This window comes from Rhineura floridana, chromosome 20, assembly GCF_030035675.1.
Source record: "Rhineura floridana isolate rRhiFlo1 chromosome 20, rRhiFlo1.hap2, whole genome shotgun sequence".
NCBI lineage: Eukaryota > Metazoa > Chordata > Lepidosauria > Squamata > Rhineuridae > Rhineura > Rhineura floridana.
The window spans coordinates 14,650,442-14,675,025 of record NC_084499.1 but is presented as its reverse complement, the minus strand read 5'-3'; the positions used below and the strand labels follow the sequence as shown (position 1 = coordinate 14,675,025).

The following is a 24,584-nucleotide window of genomic DNA, read 5'->3' as shown; positions in this document are numbered from 1 at the left end:
GCACATGGCATCCCCCCGAAGAATCTTGGGAACTATCGCATACGTCTCACAGAGCTACAAATCCAAGCACCTTTAACGATTCTAGAATTCTTTATGGGAAATCATGAGCTTCAAATGTATGGTGTGTATGCAGCCTAAATATTTATACTGAACCAAAATACCTCTCCGTATTCAACAGACAATAAATAAAATTGATGAAACTGATAGAATAAGATATGGTGCATGAATACAATCAGGGATGTAGTCATCCAGGATCTCAGGGGGTCTTAGACCTCTTACTTTTTTGGGAGCCAGGTCCCAGCAGGGTTGCTAGGTCTCCAACATCCTATGAGCCAATCAACAGGAAAGGGGAATGTGTTAGCCACTGAGAAGAGTCTTCTAACTTGCTTCTTTCTTGTTTCCGGCTGGTTGGAGCCAACCAGAGCGAAAGGAGTTCCTATTAGTTCCTACTTCAAATCCAATCTGTGGAGAGTGAGAATTCCGTAACAGCAGAAGAAGAGAGTGGGGAAACTGAGGAAGCACTGAGCTTTTGCCAGTTTCTGATGCAAAGTCACTTTTTTCCTTTATTTTCCTTTATTTTATAAAGAAGAGTGGGGTGTAAATCTTCAAGTAAAAGAAAAACAATATTAATAATGTATTTATCCCAAGCATTTCTCTCCTGCCTTTAATCAAAGTCTTGCTGTTGACCATACCTGTGCTGGTTCGTCAATTTCAGAGGAGGTGGGAGGGTGGAGATATTCTGCCAATTGTGGAAGGTAACAATCACAAAACCTCTTAAGCATGTGCAGAGTGCCTTTCATTCAAGCCTTATCTACTTAGCTTGGGAAGTTGTGACAGAGGATGGTGTCACTTTGGCATGAATAGTGCATTGAACTCTCTTATGGAGATCGAACTCATGGGCCTTCAGTTGCCTTTGCACGATTTGAAATACAGTCAGGGCATAGCAACTGCGGCTGCCATCCTGGAAATCAGCCCCTGTCTGGATTAGTGTTTGATTTGGTTTGTTCTTGTTATAGTTCATTGTGTTGACTGAATACCTGTGTAAAAAACAAGATATTATGAGAAAAGACACTGACAGTGCAATCCTAACCATGTGTACTAAGAAGCAAGTCCTATTGATTTCACTGGGGCTTGCTCCCAGGTGAGTGGGGTTAGGATTGCAGCCTAAAGGTGTTGACCAAAATAAAGAAACAGCGGATTGAACGAAGAGGATCTCTTAGTGTACACGTTTTGCCTTGCAGCTCTTTCTAAAACTCGGGTGTTATTTTTTGTTAGGAGAGAAAAAATCAATTTCCAATGTGGCTTAGCTTTATTTAGAACTGGAACAACACAGAGTAAAGCGGACCACTTTCCAGAATATTGCATCCGATGAGGCATTTCTGCGCCCTCAGACGCTGAGGGACTGCGGCGCCATATAGCCCCATGGCTGATTAACCCCTTAACATGAAACGCCCAAGTACTCTCTAGCCCAGCCTTTCCCAACCAGTGTGCCTCCAGATGTTGTTGGACCACATCTGGAGGCACACTGGTTGGGAAAGGCTGCTCTAGCCCAACTCCGTGGTCAAATCCAAGGCACGCTCCGCCGCCTCCCGCTCTATGGTTTCCACCGCTTCCCCACGTGACCCGGAAGCAGATGCACGATGGAGGAAGGGAAGAAGGCAGGCGCTCACACTTCCGGGTCTGGTTTAGCTGGCTGCTGGAGGAGAGGATCTAGGGCTGTGAGAGCCGCAGCAAGACGGGAAGGCGCTCGGGCGACCCGCGTTTGGATGCTGCCCGCCATGTGAAAGAGGAGCGTGTGCCCCGTCCCACGAGGCTCTTTCCCCCTGGACAGGTGCGGGGTCGCCCCTCCTGGTCCTCCTGCCCACCAGGCCTTTCATGGGGTGGGATTCCTGAGAGGAGGGCGGCGTGGTTAGCGAGGATGTGGAAGTAACCGTGGCTTGTGGTGGGAGTGGGAGAATTGGGAGTGAAAGGAAGAGACCCCATTAGCCCCCGAGAGTTGAAGTGGAACCCCTATGTTCAGAGGTAGTCTACCTCTGGAAGCAGTGATGCTTGGGTTTGCGGTGGTGGTGGGGAGAGGAAACAATGCAGGGTCTTCTCCCTGGTATCATTCTTTTGAATCTCTCTGTATCTCTGTGTCTTTAATCTGCTTAGGAAGGAAGAGATTCAGTGATTAGCCCTGGGAGTTTAATGCAGGTTTAGAGAACTTTTGGTCCTCCAGATGTTGCAGAACTACAAGTCCCATCAGCTCCTGCAAGCATGGCCAGTGGGCAGGGATGATGGGAAATGTAGTTTGGCAGCATCTGGAGAGCCAAAGGTTCTGCACACCTGGTTTAATGGATGCTCCGTGTTCAGAAGTGGTCTGTCTCTGAATGCCATAGCTCAGTGGCAGACTGTATGCTTTTCTATGCGCTAGGCCCCAGGTTCTATCTTTCGTTAGAATGATTAGGCAGCGACTGCTGCCAAGTCAGAATAGATGATACAGTACTGGCTTCTCCATCATGTCCTCCTTCTGAATTTCCTGGGAGTGGCATGGGATGTAATCTCACTGGCTATAATGGAGAAGGGAGGGGAGGGAAAGCGCTTGAACCCTGAGAGGTAAAAAAGCATCCCCATTGTATCTGCCTCTGAATATCAGGTTGCAGTTTGGGGGGCGGTCTTTTCCACCATGCCTGATTTCTGAATTTATTCTGGAAATTGTCTTATACTAAGTCAGACCACTGGAATATCTAGCTCAGTGTTGTCGCTACTGATTGGCAGTGGCTGTCCGAGGTCTGGGAAAGGGAATGTTCCCAGCCCTACCTAAAGAAGCTGGGGGTTGAACCTAGGACCTTCTGCGTGCAAGGCAAATGCTCTGGCACTGAGCTGCAGCCCTTCTCCGTTATTTGCAGCCGCACAAAGAGTCTTGAATAAGCTCAAAGCACAAAGGGCCTGGAATAAGCTCAACAGCTCTGCCCCACTCCAGCTCCTGTTATTTAGAGCAGCCTTTCCCAGCCTTGGGTCTCCAGATGTTGCTGGATTACAGTGACCATTGGTCATGCTGATAGGAGTTGTAGTCCAACAACATCTGGGGACCCAAAGGTTGAGAAAGGCTGATTTAGAGGTATACTGGCCCTGAACATGGAAGTTCTGTGTGTAGTCATCCTGCTTTAGAGCCTCCGTTGTTTAATTCTCTCCTAAAGCTGTTTAAGCGAGTGACCAACAGCACATCTTGTGGCAGTAGACAGGATGATTTCTGCCCCTAGTTGCCTTTTAATTTTAAGGGGATCCCCAATGTCACTGCTTTAAATAAAAAGCCTCTTGAATTTTAGTTACTTGTTTTATTGTGCTGTTTTTTCTCTTGGCACTTAAAAAAAAAAGTCTGCTTTTTTTTCTTTAGGGAAGCCATAGGCATTTTCTCATGATCTAGCAAGTTGCTATTGCTACGGTAACAGGGATTTCTTCAACAGAGCCAGCTTCCCTCCTTCCTCAGGGAAGCTCTTAACATGTTTGAAATTGCTTAGAGCGTTGTTTCCTTGGACACTGCAATAGTTGTGACTTGCTCCACCTCTGCTCTTTAAATCCCCCGTTCTCATATATGTCTGTGATCTGGTGGTGAGGCCTAGGTGTAGCATCACTGTAAACCATCCCTGTTATAGTGTCAGAGCAGTTTTTGTTGTTATGTGCCTTCAAGTTGATTACGACTTATGGCGACCCTATGAATCGGCAACCTCCAATAGAATGGAGCCTTCTAGCAAATCTTTTAAGGCAGCTAATGTTGACTCTCCTTGTAGACAATCAGAAACATAAGCCAGTGGTTATGTAGCAGGCATGAGGAACCTTTGGCCCTCCAGATAATGCCTGAACTACAACACCCATCAGCCCCAGCAAGCATGGCTGATGGCCCTGGGTGATGGAAGTTGTTGTTCAGCCATATCTGGAAAGCCACAGGTTCCCCATACCTGTTCTATTGGACAGAAGTTGGACAGGTGTTCTCTGTGTTTATCTCTAAGATGTCTAAACGACCGTGATTAGGGGGAAGAGGTGGGATATGAATGATGATTACGTGAAGCAAAAGAAGTGATACAATAAAGGTGCTTGCCCTGGTCAGCAACTAGTTTGATAGGAAACCGGGCCTCTAACATGAGGGTTAGTAACTGCAGGGGAGACTGCAGCAGTGCTCAGGGCTTGGTGTGTTTGGCCCCAGAGCCCTCAATGTACAGGCCTCTGTTTGCATAACTTTTGAGGGACTTTGTTTACTGGATAAACGCTTGGTGGTTGTAATGCAAATTGCTGTGTAGTTCTGAGGTCCTCACTGTGGCACCTGTAAGTAACATGCCACCTGTGGATAACGTGGTGCCCTCAGACCCTGCCCTTAGCACCTGCAAAGCTCCCTGCTCCTTCCAGTTTTTATTTTTTTTGGGGGGGGGGATGTTTCCCTTTGTTTGGTTGAAGGCTTGTCTGTTTTGGGCTAGGGAGTTGTTCCCTGCTTTCTTTTGTGCTAGTTGTTTTGGTGTGTTAAGGTGTATTGCCTGTTTTTGTGTGTGGGGGGGTGTACCTCACCTCTGACATTGTCAGTTTTTGTTCTGTGAAATGGGTATTTTGCGGTCCCCATAACAGTTTCTAACTTTTATTTAGGTTTTGTAAACTGCTTAGAGATTTTCTAGAATCAAGTGGGATATAAATCTTGTTAAAAATAAAAATAAGAAATCCAGATGCTCCCCTCTCAACCCCTTTATGTTTGAGTTGGTTATACAAAACTCCAGTGAGTGTCTATTTGCTCTTGACTATTGTTGGAAGAGAGAGCCAGTGTGGTGTAGTGGTTAAGGTGTTGGACTACGACCTGAGAGACCAGGGTTCGAATCCCGAAGCTCACTGGGTGACCTTGGGCCAGTCACTGCCTCTCAGCCTCAGAGGAAGGCAATGGTAAACCCCCTCTGAATACTGCTTACCATGAAAACCCTACTCATAGGGTCGCCATAAGTCGGAATTGACTTGAAGGCAGTCCATCGTCGTCGTCATCATTGTTGGAAGACTGATTTGCCAAGTCAGTTGAATCAGAAAAACAAACGGTGTTGGCATGATTTGTTTGTTTAAAAATTGTATAGACAGCTTTTAAAAAAAAATCCACAAAACAATTCACAACAATATATATCAACAAATATATCAACTACAGTTTTGAAATCAGATAGAAACAAACATTTCAAATAGTGCAAAATATTGCTAAAACCAGCAACAACAAACCTTGGCCATATCCAAAGCCACTAAATTCAACTGTTAAAAATTGGATATTTAAGGCCGTGCCTTCACATGGAAGGAATCCAGTTCCATAACTGTGCAGCCACCACTAAGAAGACCCTGATCCGTGTGCCCGTCACCCTAATTGTTTTTGTAGATAGACACCTAAGCAGGGCCTATGAAGTAGATTTTAAGTCACAATCAGGTTGATATGGGTGCAACAAGTCCATTTCCAAACCATGCAGGGCTTTAAAGGTCATCCGCTAGCACTTTAAATAGGGCCCTGAAATACACTGGTAACAAACACAACTGGTACAATATAGGCGTACTTTGCTTTGAATGGCCAGCCCCAAGTAGCAGCCAACTGCCTTCGTTTTGTACTAGCTGGAATTTGTAAAGACAGCCCCACGTAGAGCGTATTACAGTAGTCCAGCCTGGATGTCACAATTGCACTAGTCATTTCCAGTAAGCCACTGAGAGTTTTGTCCTAGTCTTCTGCTATAATTTAAGGTGCATGTGTGTGTTTTCCTCTGGTTAGTATTGATTTTACCATTCGGGTTACCCATTTATGCATTCTCTCAGCAATTTGTGCTGTGTAGTCAAACAGCAATGATGTTGTATTTTGAGATGAGAGGCAGGCAACTGAGAGGTCAGTCTAGCTTCCAATGACCTCCCAGCATAGGTCCTGAACCCAAACCCTGCCTCCTTTAAAACTTCAGTGGGGAGGATCTGTTTTAGAACTCAGCGGCCTGGAGTTCTTTCTTCATGCAAGTTTTTGTTGCTGGCTCACACTTGGTAGATCTTTCTTAAAAAGTTCTTGAGCTTGATAGACTTCCATTTAAAACCTAGGCACTGAAATAAAAAAGGTGCTAAGCTGAGGCTTCTTTTTTAGTGCTTACAGTCTGAGATGTGAACTTCAGGTGTCATTCTAAGTCATTGCCTTGCAACTTCCTGCTGGCAGCATCTGTGCTTTCAGTTTAGAAGGTGGTTTATAATATCCTAGGGATGGGTTGGCTGGAAACCTGAACAGGAGCACTTCTCTGAAGGGCTGAGGATACCTTGTAATGTGTTACATACGCTAATTATTATGCCTAATGTGCCCTAGTTACAAAACATGTTAGATACTGTTAATGTTTTATCAGTCGGACTTTTGCGATCTCATAGAACGATAGAGTTGGAAGGGATCGCAAAGGTCCATTGAGTCTTAACTCCCTGCCGATGCAGGAAATCCACTACTACAGGTCCTGTCTGTGCTTAAAAATCAGATAGGCCATCATATTCCAAGGCAGGCAGTTCCACTTTCAAACAGCATGTATCATCAGGACATTTTTCCTAATGTTTAGTCAAGTTTTTTCCTTGTGATTTGAACCTGTTGATTCGGGTTCCGCCTTCTGGAGCAACAGCAAACAAATGTATTTATTTTATTTAAGATATTTATACATTGCTTAATCATTCACATTTCTAAGTGGTGTACATAAAAACAACCCATACATAATTTTTTTTAAAAAAAAAGATCATAAAAACAAACACTACCTTAAAATGCCTGCTGGAATAAGAAAGTCTTAGGCTGCATTCACACCATAAGTTTAAAGCGCTATTATTTCACTTTAAACAGTCATGGCTTCCCCCAAAAATCCTGGGAAGTGCAATGTGTGAATGGTGCTGAGAGTCGTTAGGAGACCCCTATTCCTCTCACAGCGCTTCAGTTTCCAGGGTGGTTTACCGATCAATTCCTCATTCCAGGGAACTGTGGGAATTGTAGTGCTGGGAGTTGAATAGGGGATCTCTTAACAACTCTCAGCACCCTTAACAAACTACACTTCCCAGGATTCTTTGGGGGAAGCCATGACAGCTTAAAGTGGAATAATAGAACTTTAAATGTATGATCTGAATGCGGCCTTAGTCGTGCATCTCAGGTTCAGCAAAGAGGGTGCATGCCTAATCTCAGATGGAAGGAAGTCCTGCAAGGTTTGGGCCCACAACACTGAACGCATGGCTTCTAGCCATTTTACCTCTATAGTCCCTTTTAATATCACTCACCTATATTTCTCAACTGTATTTTATGTATTGTTATTTATTTTATTGTGTGTAATTTTATTGTGAGCTGCCCTGAGTGCCCTATTATAGGGTAGAAGGGCAGGACAGAAATATTTTTAATAATAATAATAATAATCTGAGCCATGAGGAGCCACCAACAGAGACTTCCCCAAAGATCTCAGTGATTGGGCTGCAATATAAGGGATCAGGCGGTCCTTAAGATATCCTAGATTGCATATCATCTTTGCAGCACCTCTAGGAGCGAAATGAATATTTGTTCAATGTTAATGTTTTTGTTATTATTTTTAAACCATTGTAGAGCTTCACTGAGCGAAGCATACACATTAGGAAGGTGGGATAAAGCTTCCTTACAAGAACTGTATGTGGTAGGCTAAGCTGTGAGTGCACGATTGGCCCAATGTCACCTAATCAGCTTCATGGCTGAGTTAGGTTTTGAACCTGGGTCTCCTTTGTCCTTCTCTGATCTTCTAACCTATGGCCCTGCAGATGTTGCTGGACTACAACTCTCGTCATCCCTGATCACTGGCTGTGCTGGCTGGGGGTGATGGGAGTTGGAGTCTACGACACCTGGAGGGCCACAGCTTCTCCTTCCAAGCACTAGGCAGTGGCCTCTGCTGTTCATGGCTACTTATGTTCATGTTCGGAGATGCAGCTAGTGTTCAATGGGAAAAGCCGCTCCTGCTGTTAAGTTTGCTTCTGCCTTGCCGCAGGGTTAGGGGACCAAGGTGCCCCTTGCTCCTTCCTTTGCTAACAAATGACAGGCTATAACAAAATTAATACGATAAGCCGCCATTTACAGTGCCGTTCTTAGAAATTTAACAATGTTTGACCAGTCGGTTGACTAGCCAGCTTTAACTTACTCTAGGGATAACCAATGTGGTATTCCTCCAAATGTTGTGGGCTAGAACTCCCATTAGCTAGCAGAGCCTATAGGGATGATGGGAGTTGTAGTCCGCAACATCTGGAGGGCACTACATTAGCTGCCCTTGCCATTCTCTTTTGTCTTGCGTGCCACTCCAACAGCTCAGGGCCTTCTAGGGCATAGGTATCGGATATTCAAAATAGGAGAGGCCTCTGCTTGTTCTAAGGCGTTCAACCAACCTTTAATTCTAGTCCAGCCTCAGCTTCTTGCACAGTGTCCAGATCACATCCATACATCCGTTGTACTAGTTTTCAACAGATTGCGTAATGTGTTGTCATTTTAGGAGTCAAGGTAATGACTGTTCTTGGTTAAAGGTTTGAGGGATTAACATCGATGGAAAGGAGAACTTGTTTATGCTAGTTTCTCTTACACATGTATATACTTTGGACGTTCTAGACCTAGATTGTATGGATCTACTGTAATTGGAGCAGTCGCAGATCAGAGTTCAGGAAATCCCAGCTTCCTAGTCCCCCTGAGTGCCAATAAATGTGATGTCGACATTTAGAAATACTGGGGTTTTTTCCCGTTCAGCCCTGGCTATGAGCTACATCCCCTGATCACCTTTCCCCAGCCTGGTGCCCTCAAGATGCTTTAGATTACACCTTCCTTGCGCATTGGCTCTGCTGGCTGGGGCTGATGGAAGACGGAAAATATAGTTCAAAATATCTGGCGGGCCCCAGGTTGGGAAAGGCTGCACTAGATCCTTCTGAGCAGCTATCGCTACAGAGAAGCCGCTACTGAAGTTTACGCGTCCTACATGGGTATGGGTTTGTATGAATCTTTGGTGCATATTTATGTGTTTGTTTGGGTTTCTGGCCCACGCCAAGGGCCCAAAGCATGTTATAGGTAATGGATATACCCCAGGTGTGAGGAACGTTTGGCCCTCCAGATGTTGCTGAACGACAACTCGCACCAGCAAGTATGGGCCAGGGATGATGGGAATTGTTGTTCAGCAACATCTGGAGAGCCAAAGGTTCCCCACACCTGATCTACCCTTGAAAATGTCTTATGCCACTTCTGCAAAATCATAGAATAGTAGCAAGCCCAAACCCCCAAGCCCAATCCCCCACTCAGTGCAGGAATCCAAATTAAAACATACCTGACAGGTGGCTGTCTAGATGCCTCTTGAATGCCTCCAGTGTTGGAGAGCGACCACCTCCCTAGCCCATTGGTTCCACTGTCGTACCACTTTAACAGTTAGGAGGTTTTTTCCTACTGTTTAGTCGAAATTTGACTTCCTGCAACTTGAGCCCATTATTTCATGTTCTGCTCTCTGGGATGATAGACAAGAGAAGTGCTATCATATCTCCCCTCAGTCTTCTCTTCTCAAGGCTTGGTCTTTGGTGAGTCTCCAGGAGAAGGGAGCTCTTGTGTGTCACTCTCTGCATGCCCTTGCAGACCTAGATACTTAGATGATTGACTTGGGAGAGCACAGAAGTACAAAAGGCCTCTTAGGTGCGTCGAATGTAAGATTATAGGCGATCTCTTGGGTACGCTGGGCCCATGCAGTTTAGGGCTCCTTAAGTTGTCAGCGCCAGTACTTTGAATGGACCCTAAAAAAACAGTGGAGAGTTTGTGTATGTGCTAAAGCTGTGGTGTATTTCTTAGTTTGGGGCATTTATATGCCACCTGGTTAACTATGTCCTCTGGGTTGATCACAGTTTTTTAAAAAATCAATAAGATGCGAGTGCAATTAAAACTGAAAGTGCCAATTATATTTAAAAAAAACTGCACCAGCACAAGGATCAGCATAAAGCATCACACGGCAGCATGCAATCAGTGAGAATAAAGGCAGTATTGAACGCTAGCAGAGGGGAACATGAAGTAGTGAAGCACTGAAATGTGCAAAAGCATAATTATTAAAAGGCCTGGGAACATAGGAAGCTGCCTTATACTGAGTCAGACCATTGTTCCATCTTAGTATCATTTCCTAGAGATGTGGAGGCATGGAAAAAGTTTTTTTTGGGGGGGGTCTGAAAAAAATGGGGGGGAACAAACTTTTTTCCCTGAATTTTTCTGATCCCCCCCCCCCGGGCCTTCAATCCCTGTAGTCTATACTGACTGCCTGGGGCTCTCCAGGGTTTCAGGCAGGAGTCTCTACCAGCCCTACCTGGAGATGCTGGGGATTGAAGAACCTGGGACCTTCTGCATGCAAGGCAGGTTCTGTACCACCAAGGTGCGTCCCTACCTGGGAGTCTTCGCCTGGCACCAAAAAGATCCTAACAAGTGCCAGGTGAGCCTGGCTGGGCGGAGCGTTCTCTAACTTTGGGCACCACCACCAAGAAGACCCTCTCCCTGGTCATCTGCTGCCGGCCCACCCCGTCCACAAGTTTGGGCTGCAGTATTTCACACCAGCTGGAGCTTTCAAACTGACTCTCTAAACTCAGCTGCAACCAGGAAGAAGGCCATTCTACACAGCAGGAAGCCAGTAAAAGTGGGGAGAACCGGTCAATGTAAAGAGAACAACGCCCTGGGGGGAAAAATATTTAAAATTTTTCCCGGTTAAGCAGCAGCAGAACTCTTTCTGGGCTCCCTTACCCCCTCTTTCAGTAAGCAGAGTGTCAAGACTTACTTTGTTGTCCTTTTGTTAAAACGATCAAACCACATCCAGAAACTTGCAGTACTGACAAAGGGGAGATGGAGCAGTGTCGCCTGGGGCGGATCGCAGTTTTATTATTTATTTATTTATTATTTGATTTATATCCCGCCCTTCCTCCCAGCAGGAGCCCCAAGTTTTGCAGACTGGTAGAGAAAGCAGGCTCTTTTCAGGTTGTCAGTATGCCAGAAAGGGTCATAGAGATACAGTATGCCTGAACAGACAGGCTACTAAAAGTGTGTGCGTGTGTAAAGTTTGGGAGTTTTATTTATTGGGAAAGTTGGATCCATTTTCACAATCTTGGAAAACCAATGTTAACCTTCTCTTGCAGTACACTGATGCGATGGAGCCTGGAACGAATTCTTTTAGAGTGGAGTTCCCTGACTTCTCTAGCACCATTCTGCAGAAGCTGAACCAGCAACGTCAGCAAGGGCAGCTCTGTGACGTTTCTATTGTCGTCCAGGGACATCTCTTCCGAGCCCACAAAGCCGTCCTGGCAGCCAGTTCCCCTTACTTCTGCGACCAAGTGCTCTTGAAAAACAGTCGGCGGATTGTCCTGCCCGACGTCATGCACCCCAGGGTGTTTGAGAACATCCTTCTGTCGACGTACACGGGTCGGCTGGTGATGCCTGCTCCAGAGATTGTCAGCTACCTCACGGCGGCAAGCTTCCTTCAGATGTGGCACGTGGTGGACAAGTGCACAGAGGTGTTGGAAGGGAACCCTTCCGTGCTTTGTCAAAAGCTCAGCCGGGCCAGTGACCGCCAGTCCCCAAGCAGCAGTAACTACAACGGCCTTGTGGAGAGCTTTGAGCTGGGGTCTGCGGGGCAGACGGACTTCCACAAAGTGCAGGACGGCGAAAACGAAGAGGAAAGCTCGAAAGATGAGCTGTTGTCTCAGCTCACTGAACACGAGTATCTCCCCAGCAATTCTTCGACCGAGCATGACCGGCTGAGCACAGGGATGACCAGTCAAGACGGGGAGGAGGGAGCGAGTGATAGTGCCGAATATCAGTACACCAGGCCCCTTTACAGCAAGCCCAGCATTATGTCTCACAAGCGGTGGATCCATGTGAAAACAGAGAGGTTTGTGCAGGACTGTGAAGGGGTGGAGGTGCCCGGCACTTACGACGAGCACCAAGTATCTGAATCCATGAATGCTCTTCAGACAGGCCACTCTGTTCCAAGATCTGGCCCCGAAGACCTCCGCGTCACTGAGAAAAAGATGGTAACGGAGTTCAGTCAGCAAACCAACGAAAGCAATTACGACGAGCAAGTGGACTTCTACGGCTCTTCCATGGAAGAGTTCTCTGGGGAAAGGGGCGACGGGACGCTAAGCCTTCAGAGACCGGATGCTGATGTTGTTGCAGGTTACAGAGATAGCATGGATGTACCCTCTGGGATCAAGGAAGAGAATGCCCTGACTGGGTTCTCCACTGCTGACAAGCTATATCCATGCCAATGTGGCAAAAGCTTTACCCACAAGAGCCAGAGAGACCGTCATATGGGCATGCACCTTGGCCTGCGGCCTTATGGTTGTGGTGTGTGTGGTAAGAAATTCAAAATGAAGCACCACCTGGTTGGCCACATGAAAATCCACACAGGCATCAAACCTTACGAGTGCAACATATGTGGGAAAAGGTTCATGTGGAGGGACAGTTTTCATCGGCATGTAACATCTTGTACTAAGTCATACCAGGCCTGCAAAGCAGAGCAGAACACTACTGAGATGAACTGAAGGGGGGGGGGAAACCCCAGAGTGTATTGGAGGGGAAAGGCAGAGAGGCACAGAGCACATAACTGCATCGCAGAGTAAAACAGAATAAACACATTGCACAGAAGCGTCCCCGGCACTTTGTTGTATGAGATTCTGGGTGGTTTGCTTAAAATAAAAACCCATTGCACAGGCAGGATCACCAGTGGAGACAAGCAGGGGAATTCCTCTGCCTAGACTACAAATAAGGAAATAAGTTTGAGTGGAGGTACTTTAGAGTAATAATTATTAATTACTATTTATTATTTTTGTATTTCGGTAGTAGCGATTGGAGGTTCTTTTCAGAGGAATACTGACGAATGTTCTCTGTCATCTCAGTAGTGTTCTCCGCATTCAGTGAGTCTGCTTCTAGATGCATGCAGATCCTGACTTCCTTGGTTAAGTGACAACTTTCTTTTAATTGTACTCCTCTGTTTAGCCGTGCTTGTCCCCCCCCCCCAATTTAGCCCAAATAAATACGTGGGCAGTTACCTTTTTAGAACCAAAGGGTGATTATAGCTATCCGAAACACAAGTTGCTAGCCAACTTTCAGGTGCTGACAGCTTTAACAAGCGGCTGCTTTTTCATCGGTCGAACTTTGAGTTCCATTGACTGGCTCTGTTTGTCTTGGCAGAGTAATTCTGCTCCATGCTTATTTTTCAATTTTTTTTGTAAAGCACTTGGCTATATTGTGATAGACACTTTATATAGGGACAGATTAAGCTATAACCTCATCTCCCCCCCCCCCTGTCCCATTTGTGCCTAATGCAGCTAGCCAGTCAAACACGGCGAGAATGCTCTTTTGGCTATTGCAATAGATGGTATCATGTTTGCTCCCCAATTAGACAAGAATGCTCTTTTCTGGTACTTGAGACTCCAGGCAGACGTTTATCCAGTTTTTTTTGGGGGGGGGGTTACTCAGTTTTGGGGCACTTGCTTCAGGAATTGATGATTAGGTACCAACCCTTCACAGAACAAAACTCGTCTGCTGATTTCCCCATCAGGGTTCACAATGAACACTTTTGGTACTGACCTCACTTAGATTGGGAGCCAGGAGCGGCCAAGGCTAGGGAAGCCTCTCTAAGGGACATAACTGGCTTCTCTCCCGGAGAAGGTTAAGAATCAGAACGGCTTTTGCTGGATGCTCCTCAATGATGCTGTGCAGACATCTCCAAACCTGGAAGCAGCTTGTGGATTTCTGAATACGATACTTGTCCTCTGCGAAGGATGAATTTTTTTAAACACTGGAATCTTCTTTTTTTATAACTAGAAGTTGTTACAGATTTTTTTAAATAGAACTACTGTTCCTTTCTTTTCCCTCCCCCCACCTCCTCCCCTTTTGTCACCTCTACTACAAGGTGAATGCGTAAGACAGAAGAAACTTGGAACCGCCAAAGCATTTGTGCTGCTATTTGATAGGAAATGGGGGCAGAAACCCTCCATATTTGCTATGGACAGAGGTGGCTGGGTATGTTGCTTGGCTAATTGGGTGTTTCTTGAACAGAATACTTAGTCTGTGCCAGAGTAGCTTACTAGCACCGAGGGATGTTTTGGTCCGTCCGTCCCCCCAAGCGTCAGCCTGTCAAACTGTGAATAGAAAGGGGGGGGGATAAGATGGGTGGACCTTGTATTTTAAACCTATGTGCATATACACCAAGGAAAGCAAACATTTCTGGGGTTGTTGCCCTCTTCCCTTAATTGCAGAGTTTAAACAAACTTTTCAGATGATAAGCTGTGTCTAGAATATAAACGTTTGGCACAAATATGGGTTTGGTTATTTGGTATGGTACTACTGCAACTTCTCCTTTGGTGCACTACTTAACAGGCTTTTTAATTTTTTTTAAAAAGCTTTCCTGAATCGGTCCAATATCAATTTTTCAGATATTTCCCCCCACCCCATCCCCAGTCATTGGTAAGCATTTAAATAGTAGTCTCCCTCATACGGCATTTCTGTTGCTGGTAGCGGGCTCATGCAGCAAAAAGACCTGTTACTTTGCCCGCTTCCGTGAGATCAGCAGTACACCAGAGTAGAAGTGGCTGCCACTGACTTGGATCCTAGCAAACAAAGTAACCCAACAGGGATCTTCTTGCTAACACTGTAACCTGCTAAATGTATAGAAGCACTTTGTATTTAAAAACAAGCAAACAGAAAAACCCTTTATAAATGTTTTTTAGAACTTAAAAAGATATATATATATATATATATATTCCCTCTAGTTTGTTTTCTTATTCATGTTGTCCGATCAATTTTTTTTCCTGTCTTCAATCTTGAAATTTTATATTGGTAAGAAGCTTTTTGTTTACATGAGCATGGGGGCTGGGATTTGTGTAAGGAGGATGGCAATCCTAAGGGTCTGCTTTTTTTTTTAAAAAAAATCCTTACTGCCTTAGAATCTCCAGGAAGCCATTTTATTTGCAAACTTCTACGGCAGGTATGGAGAACCTTTTGGCCCTCCAGCTGTCGCTGAACTACAGCTGCCACCATCCCTGGCCAGTGTGGCCATGCTTGCTGAGGCTGATGGGAATTGTAGTTCAGTAACATCTGGAGGGACAGAGGTTCCCCACCCAGGTTCTGTGGGCTCTGTTGGGGAAAAGAGAGCCTGTGCTTTCTGTTGTTCCCTGCAGTAGCTCTCAACTTTTTGTGCACTGTGACCTCACACAAACTCTTCCTCCGTGCTGCCAATCTAGCCATTGCAAGGAAGGGAGACAGGCTCAGTCCACCTCATTCTGATGACCAGCTTTTCTACCAGCCCTGCTTTGGTGCTGTTCACTGCTTCTTGATGTGCAAGATTGAAGCGGGCAAAACCTTTCCTGCCATGAAGGGGAAGCTTCTCTTGTGTAAAAGCTGCATGTTGGGCAGCTGCAAGAGTCACGGGAGCAGAGCCCTGGCAACCCTTCAATCCTCCCACGGAAGTCCTGTGGCTTAATCCATTAATGGGAAGCTGTGCAAGAATAGGCCTCCTTTCGCTTGGAGCATGCACGGGAAGGCTGGATTATTTCCCTCTTCTCTATCAGCTTGATGCCCTCACTAGACAGGACATAACAGAGGTCAATTGAATATAGGAACAGTTAGTGAATGACTATAGGTGGTATTCAAAGCTAGTCCTATCCAGAATAGACCTGTTGAAGTTAACAGTCATGACTAAGGTTCATTAATTTAAGTGTGTCTGCTCTGAGTAGGACTAAGTTGAACACATCCTTATGACTACAAAGCTTTGAAATGTAGGTAAGATGGTAAAGGGTTTCCTACTGGAGTAGAAGATACCCAAGAACATTTGATTGGCTCATTTTTCTTGTCATGGTAAAAATGGAAATGGACTGCCTTCAAGTCGATCCCGACTTATGGCGGCCCTATGAATAGGGTTTTCATGGAAAGCGGTATTCATAGGTGGTTTACCATTGCGTTCCTCTGAGGCTGAGAGGCAGTGACTGGCCCAAGGTCACCCAGTGAGCTTCATGGCTGTGTGGGGATTTGAACCATGGTCTCCCAGGTCGTAGTCCAACACCTTAACCACTACACCACACTGGCTCTCTTGTCATGATAAACCATAGTTAATGGTTTCATCACAAACAAAGAGGGCACACACCTCTAGTGTAAGCAAGAGCAACAAACCCTAATCTCTGGCTTAATGATATGTCCAACCTGGTTTGATTTGCTCCAAACAAACCCATGATTGCTAAGCCAAGAACAAATGCTGGCTTCAAATTGTGATTTGATTGGAGCAAAACAAACCATGATTCCCAGTTTGGACATAACATGAAGCCTGAGGTTATGGTTTGTTCTTGCTCATGCTAGGGGAGGAGTAAAGCAGGAGCCATGGTTTAATTGCAGTTCACCATGATGTGTGAACACTGCCATTATCACCTTCAGTGTTAAGCAGTAACTTTATCTGAGAAATTCTTATTGTTAACTTGGACTCCTTGGTTGCAATCCTAGTGGCTGTTGGGAAGACAGGCATGAATCTTTTTCCTGGTTTTCCCAGCTGATGACGCATACGTAGTTGACAGGCCCAAGGAATCATGACCAGTCTATTGGCTTGTGCGGGAAACTCAGCTGCAAGTTGCTACTGGGAAAGGCTAGGTCCAGCTTGGAATGTGCACACATAAGACTAGCAGTTGAGGGCCCAGGATATTGGGAGTGATGAAAAAGCAACATAAATTACCACCATGCTATGCTAAGTTGCCTTTATTAATAAGGGAGTGCTAACTAATGCCTTGCCAGCAAGTCTATAAAAGTTTTTACTAGTATGTTTGTCATTTTTGAGTATTTCATGATGCAAGTGTGATTTTTAAAAAAATGAAAACAAGACACTTGATTTTGAAGCTATATAGAATGGCTTGGATTCAAGGACAAGGTGTTTCTCTAAAAACCTCTTCCTTTTTAGAGCAGCCTGCTTCAATCTGGTACCCTCCAGATGTTTTGGACTACAACTCCAATCAACCCCAAGCAGCAAAGAGGGCACCGGACTGAGGGAGGCTGCTTTAGAGAGAGAGAGAGAGAAACAGCCCTTGGATGCACCGGAAGTAAGTCTTTGGATTGTGGCCATTATCTTTCAAACAAGTGCAACTAGGATGGCACATTTCTTTCCTCCACTGCGGTCTTTGTTTTGGTAGCGTGTGCTATATTCACATTGACTTGTGAAGCTCAAATTGCTGGGTTTGGGAACTCTTATTCTTCCTAATCCTTAAAGGATTTCAGAGGTATTAACCACAGACCCTGAGTGCTTAACAGGTGATTTGTCAACACTTTGCTAACATAGCATGCTTCACAAGTCGAATGAGTTGAGGTTTATTGTAAAGTCTGCTTTTGTTGTTTCCACACCCGCATCCCACCAGAGTGGCGAACCTTGCCTTTTAAGGCAGATGCTGTTTCTAAACCTGAAAGTCTATTTTTTAAAATATTTGTTTTATCTCGGTAGTGGGATGTTAAAACATTCTTTGAACATACGCATTTTAATTCAGATACTTCTATTTAATTTGGGTAGTTAAAATCATAAGATCTAGCTGTTGGAGACCTGAAAGGAAAGAGCTGGAAAACAAATTGCATATTAACATTTTTTAGGAGGTGTTTTTGTTCTGTTTTGCTTGAATTTGCATCCTAAGTCAGCTGCTGCTGGTTTCCCCCCCCCTCCTTCTGGCTTCCACTATATTTCTTGAATAAATGTAACTGTTCATATGCGAGTGAGGTGAACCTTTCTTGTTCCTCTACCATTTTTTTTCCTTAAAAGCATTGTCACTTATAATATTACAGTTCATATCCTGTTGATCTTTTGTGAGTTGTTACACCTATATTGCAAAGGATGGATAACTTGATATCTCTTATAATATTGCTGTCCTAATAATGTACAGCATGTTTTTATGTGACATTACTGTTTCATTGTTTTCTTCTTATAGAAGAGTCTGTTGCTCTTTTGTATAACATATTTTAATAAATGTTATCTGTCTTTTCTCCCCTGGATTTTTACTTTTATTAATTAAAAATCACTGCGTTTGATAACACATAAGCACTCTGTATATGAAGTCACTTCTTAAGGCAGGATGGAAGCCCATGAAAGCTTATACCAGCCTTGTAAATAAGTCCTCAAAAGTTACTGGCCATGCTAGTCACAAATGATGGAAGCCCTCTCCTGTACAGCCAGCATGAAAAGACAGGCTACTGGCCTCTTAGGTAGGGATGAGGGAATCTGTTAATTTCAGTTACTCTCATTTTTCCAATATTTCTCCATATTTCCACATCAGTTTGCAAATTTTTCTAAGTCCATGGATATTTTTATATGAATTTGTCCTAATCTACACATTTTTGTAAAGTAATTTTCCTTAATACAATGCATTTTTGTATGCTATTTTTATGAATACCTGCATTTTTATACACACCTTACCCAAGTATATGCATTCTTGTACACATCACTTATCTGGAGTACTGCACCGCAAAATTCAGAGAAGTGTGAATTTCGAAGGATGGCTGTGTTTTGGACTGCATCTTGCTTCAGAAAGTGTGAATTTGGTAGGTTCCCCTTTAAATGTGAATTGACTTTCTCCCCCAATCCCTACTTTAGGGCTACTAAAAAAAGAAAGCTTGCGAACTGGATTTGCACAGAACGAACAGATCACTCAGTCCCCACTCTGTTTCCATGCTGGTAATTGGGGAAGAGGCTTCCCTTCTCTGGCTAGCACAGAAACCAAGCGGGCTGCCAGAGGAGGAATGGGACAATGCATCCCTCTGCCACCAGTCCTACATGGAATTCCTAGTCATCTGTGGCTATCAAGCAAGTTGTTCAAGACTAGCTTATACTAGAAGAAATCTTAGACTTTAAATTACAATAGGACACTTTGGTGCGTTCGCTGTAAAAGGCTAACACGGCGACCTCTCTGGAATGACTCTGATTAAAAGCAACCTTAAAAGAAAAATTAAGCCCTGCCACATTTTGTACGAAAATGGGTAGGTATTTCTAGGTGCTAGATATCTTTTTCTTCTTTCCACCCACCATCTGGTCCAGTAGGAGAGAATAAGGTGATCTGAAAGAAGAACGAGGTAGAAAAAGCAGGTTGTGAGTGTTACTAAAGTTAGACAGGTGCCATGCTGGATTTTTGCACAAGCTAAGGAAACTACAAATTAGGGCCTCAGATTATGAGAAGCCTCTAAATTTTAGAGTCTAAAATATATAATACAAAAATGTCAAGCTTTACATTTTTTTTTTAAATAGGCTTTTTGCAAGATACCTGTTTTAGTTAGATCAGTGGTTCCCAAACTTTTCCCCCCATGGACCACTTTAAAATTGCCAGTGGTCTTGGAGGACCACTTCATGATTTTTTGTCTGTGGTAGCAATTGTAATGTGCTGTGCTAGATTCTTGTATTTTGTTTTACTGTATTATAATTTGCTTTCTATAGAATTCAAATACAATATAAGAAATGAAAGAAGCAATACAAGTAAAATTAAAAATTGATATGAACATTTGAAGCAGACATGCCGTGGACCACCTGGATGAAGCTCAGGGACCACTGGTGGTCCACGGGAACTGCTGACTAATTTTTAGTCGTATCTCTGTACCGGTGTATATAAGCAAATATAAAACTTTACTATTTCTGTTTTCATTGTCCTGTCTGTCAAAACAATACACATTTTTTGGGTAATGCTATGTGGCCTCATAAACTCGACATGGTTTAGGGCCTCAGTGTGTCTTACTCCGGCCTTGGGCAGGTGGCAAGTAAAATGAGGTGAGGATAGTTTCAGGGAATGTGTTCTGCAGGAATGGGAGCTGAAGAACCAAGAGAGAGGAGAACCAAATGGCTTGATGAAAAGATAGGGTGAAAAGAGTGGTTGAAAGCAAGGGTATAGGAGTAAGAAGAGGACAGGAAGAGAGAGAAGCAATAGAGGTGACATGTAAGAAATGTGTAAACTTATGCATGGTATGGAGAAACTGGGTAAAGGGTTTGTTTTCTTCCTTTCTCATAATAGCTACAACTTGTAGACATCCAATGAAGCTGAATGTTGGAAAATTCAGGACATCTAAATGGAAGTTAATAGAATTTGTTGTTATGTGCCTTCAAGTCGATTACGACTTACGGCGACCCTATGAATCAGCAACCTCCAGTAGCATCTGTCATGAACAGATCTTGTAAGTTCAGGTCTGTGGCTTCCTTTATGGAATCAATCCACCTCTTGTGTGGCCTTCCTCTTTTTCTACTCCTTTCTGTTTTCCCCAGCATTATTGTCTCTTCTAGTGAATCGTGTCTTCTCATTATGTGTCCAAAGTATGATAACCTCCGTTTCATCCTTTTAGCTTCTAGTGACAGTTCTGGTTTAATTTGTTCATAGAATGATGTTCTATTATTGTTCATAGAATTATGCACATAGAATTTGCTCCCACAAGCTAATCTGGATGGCTTCAAAAGAGGGCTAGACAAATTTAGGGAGGATAAGGCTCTCAGTGGCCGCTAGCCAGGATGGCTATGTTCTCCCTGCACTGTCGGAGGCAGTATATGCCTGTGAATACCAGCTGCTGGGAATTGCGAGTGGGGAGAGTGCTGTTGCCATGTCCTGCCTGTAGGCTTTCCACTGGGGCATCTGGTTGGCCATTGTGAGAACAGGATGCTGAACTAAATGAGCCTTGACTGTTATAAAAGCTGTAATGTAGATGAAGCTTTGTAAGCCAAGGGAGAGCAAGGTGGTGAAAGAGTTGGAGAAAAGGCAGCAGGATGCTGCTTTCTGACATGCACAAAAACAGTGTGATACCCTTGTGAATAACATGAAGATTAGCCTTTAGGAAGGATGTCCAGTTGTACTCGATGCTCAGATTAGTACATGGAAAACATTAAGCTTTTCAGAACCCAGTCTTTTATTATCAGTGTGAATGGCAAGTAACTTTAACCCTGCAGTCACAACAGATTGAATTTAATCTCCCCTTTTTGCCACAGTATTCATATTTGGAAATTGCCTTCCAAAACATCAACAAAATTATATCCAGTCTCAACATGTTTGCCCTCTGTACAGCTGTCATAACTGACCTTTAATGCTCTGGACCCGGGAGAATGTTTGGTTTCCAAACAAAGTGGACGTGCTTCAACTAAAATCAGGTCATTTTGCTAAATCCCCAGTAAATTCAATATTCATGCATAAAAAACCTCCCCACTCTACACACAGTTTACAAGTAGTGAACACATTGATTCCATACCTTTTCTAAATTTCTTAAGAGAGGGAATGTATGTATGTATGATGATCATCTGTTGTGCATTAATAGTTCAAGTCTAGCATGCTTAGATAAAACATGCAGAAAATAAGCTAAAATTGGGCTGTTACATAAATTGAAAATGGACTGCCTTCAAGTCGATCCTATGGCGACTATGAATAGGGTTTCCATGGTAAGCGGTATTCAGAGGGGGTTTACCACTGCCTTCCTCTGAGGCTGAGAGGCAGTGACTGTCCCAGTGAGCTTCATGGCTGTGTGGGGATTTGAACCCTGGTCTCCCAGGTCGTAGTCCAACACTAACCACTGCACCACACTGGCTCTCTGTTATGTAAATTATTTAACAGTTTTAGTATAATGCTATTATTTTTGGCTTAGCTGTTAATGTAACCCAATCCTGAAGGAAAATTCAAGTCGGGCTGTTCATGATAGGATTTTGTAGGCATCCATCAAGGTATAATTCTAAGAAAATAGAAAGCTATTTTTTGCTGATACATTGTATGGGTTATTGCTTCAGCTGTAAGCTCTCTGCCTTATGCATGCTATTATTTTCTCAGCTGTCCATCTGTAGTATCAAGATTGTGATATCAGCCTACCTTACAAACTGTTGGAAAGATACTGATATAATGTATGTGAAGCACTTTGAATACTACAACAGGAAAGCATAAACTTTTTGAATTATTACATGGCATTGCATTGTTTGTTAAATATGGCCACACATACTTCTCAAACAATGGAAGTGTCATACAAGAACTATCAAGATGAGACCTTTGTTAACCCACATAACCTGTTAGTTTGCGTTCCCGGCGTTTGCTGATTTGGTCTCTGTTAGTTTCATGTGATATGCTTAGAAATGTGAATTCTCTTATTGTAACTGTATCTACCTGATTAATTCCAAGCAGTGTGAAATCTTTGCTTTACACTACATAATAATGCTTGTTGGTGATGTACGTGAGACCCTTTTGAAATTCTAGCATGTTGAACAGTTGTGAAAATTATTTACATAGTTCAGTTTTTGAAGCAGAGGAATTTCTAGACCAAGGTAAGAGTAGGACATATTTTTACTCTACATGCTAGTTTAATAGGAGAATATTTTATTACCTTCATCCAATAAATAAAAAGGTCACATCATAGAGACCCACAATGTAAACAGCCACCAAGCCAGAATGAATCATGATCTTCCTAACCTCTCTATCCCCAGAGAAGCCCAGAGTCATGAAGAGTTTATGATTATAAGAATCTGATGCTCAGCTGAATCAGTTCAGAAACTTTGGATCCCAGAAGTGGAAACCATTTCAATTAGCTTATTTTTTCAGAAGAGGAAGAAAAATACAGATTAGAAATTTGCAATGCATGCTGAAAGAGCGACATCCTGGCTTAAACGTTTAGAACAGGAACAGAAAGTGTTGCTGCCTGTCATGCTTCCAGCTGCAGTGTGTGAAGTTTGCCAAGTTAATCATACTGGATACTATCCTGATTTAAATACCCTTCCCTATAAAACAGGGATGGGGGAAACTTTTCAGCCCAAGGCCTGCATCCCTTCAGGGCAGCTTCCAAGGGTCATATGCCACTAGGGGGTAGGGGGGTGGGGGCAGGACCAGAGGCAAAAATACCAGCAAATGTGAATGTTACCTTTGCACACTAGGGTAGTTTCTACACACACAACAGGCCCTCTCTATCCAGACAAGGAAGACACATTATTAAATGTCAAGGACATATTTCAGCCAGCAAAGAACATTTGGGGTGCAAAGCAGCACTAGAAAGCCTGGGGATATGGCCTGGGAGGTGTTCTGAGGGCTAGACAGAATGATCTGAAGGGCTGCATTTGGCCCCCTGCCCTCAGATTCCCCACTCCTGCTATAAGTGAAGCATATGGGCTTTGTTTTGTATAGCCCTCCGAAGCTGATTTGAGTTGATTATAGGACATCACATCCCAAAATTTGAATCCGTATATTCTGCATATTAGAGTCCACATAGTAGAATTCGCCATAGGGTTCTCCCTTGACTTTTCTGTTATTCTCTCATATTCACACATGCACTACCTACTGGGCCAAGATGATGAACCATACGGCTGTACAAGGTCAGACTTAATGGTGTCTCCCCCCCCCCATGAGCATGACCTACCCATGAGGTTGGTAGCGGCCCCATATATGAGTGACATGCTTGCAGGAAGGCTGCCTCACCCACCCATATTTGTTTATTAGATTTTTTTAAAAAGACTTTGAAGCCATGTGGTTTCATTGCTTTGCTCTGAGCCAGTGGCCAGATGCTTTCGATTCTCTTCATTTTTATATGCCCAGTTTTTTTACTTGAATAAATTTATTGGCAATTAGTTGTCATCCATTTCCTTTGTCTTCATAGCAAGAGTTTGTATGGTGATGGCAGATACGATTGCAAACAAAAAGCTTGAACTTGACTTCAGTACTATGGGTTCTCAGAATTTGTTATGTGTTAAGGGAAACGAGTGAATAGGGAATGTATGCCTGATACTCAAGGCTGATGTGACATCATTGTGGTGCAAATTTCCCCCACTCCTGTTCAGATTCATTGGCTGATGCTTGTAGAGTTGGAGGAACTTGCTGTGCCAATAGGGCCGTGTCACACACTAAGCACCCTAGGAACCCAAGAAGAGCCTGCTGGCTCAGGCCAGTGGCCCACGTAGTCCAGCACTCTGTTCTCACAATGGCTAACCAGATGCCCATGGGAAGCCTGCAAGCAGGACCTGAGTGAAAGAGCATGCTCCCCTCTTGCGGTTTCCAGCAACTGGTGTTTGGAAGCATACTGCCTCCGACCGTGGAGACAGAGCAGAGCCATCCTGGCTAGCATCCATTGATATAGCCTTGTTGTTGTTATGTGCCTTCAAGTTGATTACGACTTATGGCGACCCTAATGAATGAGCAACCTCCAAGAGCATCTGTTATAAACCACCCTGTTCAGATCTTTTAAGTTCAGGTTTGTGGCTTCCTTTATGGAATCAATCCATCTCTTCTTTGGCCTTCCTCTTTTTCTACTCCCTTCTGTTCTTCCCAGCATTATTGTTTTTTCTAGCGAAGACAATAGTCCTGTTAGCCGCCCTTTTTCAGCTGAGGGAAAAGAAAAAGTGGCAGGAAGGTGTCTTGGAGAGGGCAACTTGGGGCTGAAAAGGAAGAGCGCTCGTGCGCGTTCCTTTCCCCTCCGCCCGCAATTCGGAGAAGGAGGGCGAGAGTGAGCGCATGCGCCCTAGAAAGTGGGCAGGGTCGGGGCCGGCGAGTGGGCGTGGCCCCGCCGACTCTGCCCCGCCTCTTTTTCCCTTGCAAGCTGACCTGCTCGCCTCCTACCTCCTGTGGTGACCCGGTAGCGGAAGTTCCTCTCCGGAGAG

The 24,584-nt window shown here is 44.2% G+C and overlaps 1 protein-coding gene across 1 annotated transcript; it reads left to right on the top strand.

The window, feature by feature from the left end:
• The first annotated feature begins 1,649 nt into the window (after positions 1-1,649).
• Positions 1,650-17,891, top strand: ZBTB43 (zinc finger and BTB domain containing 43). The gene is made up of 2 exons (XM_061604225.1): positions 1,650-1,831; positions 11,122-17,891. The coding sequence occupies exon 2, from the start codon at positions 11,134-11,136 to the stop codon at positions 12,523-12,525; it is 1,392 nt and encodes a 463-aa protein (XP_061460209.1). The 5' UTR covers positions 1,650-1,831; positions 11,122-11,133; the 3' UTR covers positions 12,526-17,891.
• The last annotated feature ends 6,693 nt before the right edge of the window (positions 17,892-24,584 follow it).

Excerpts from the sequence above, each read along its gene's own strand:
- ZBTB43 (XM_061604225.1), top strand. The coding sequence starts at position 11,134 with ATGGAGCCTGGAACGAATTCTTTTAGAGTGGAGTTCCCTGACTTCTCT.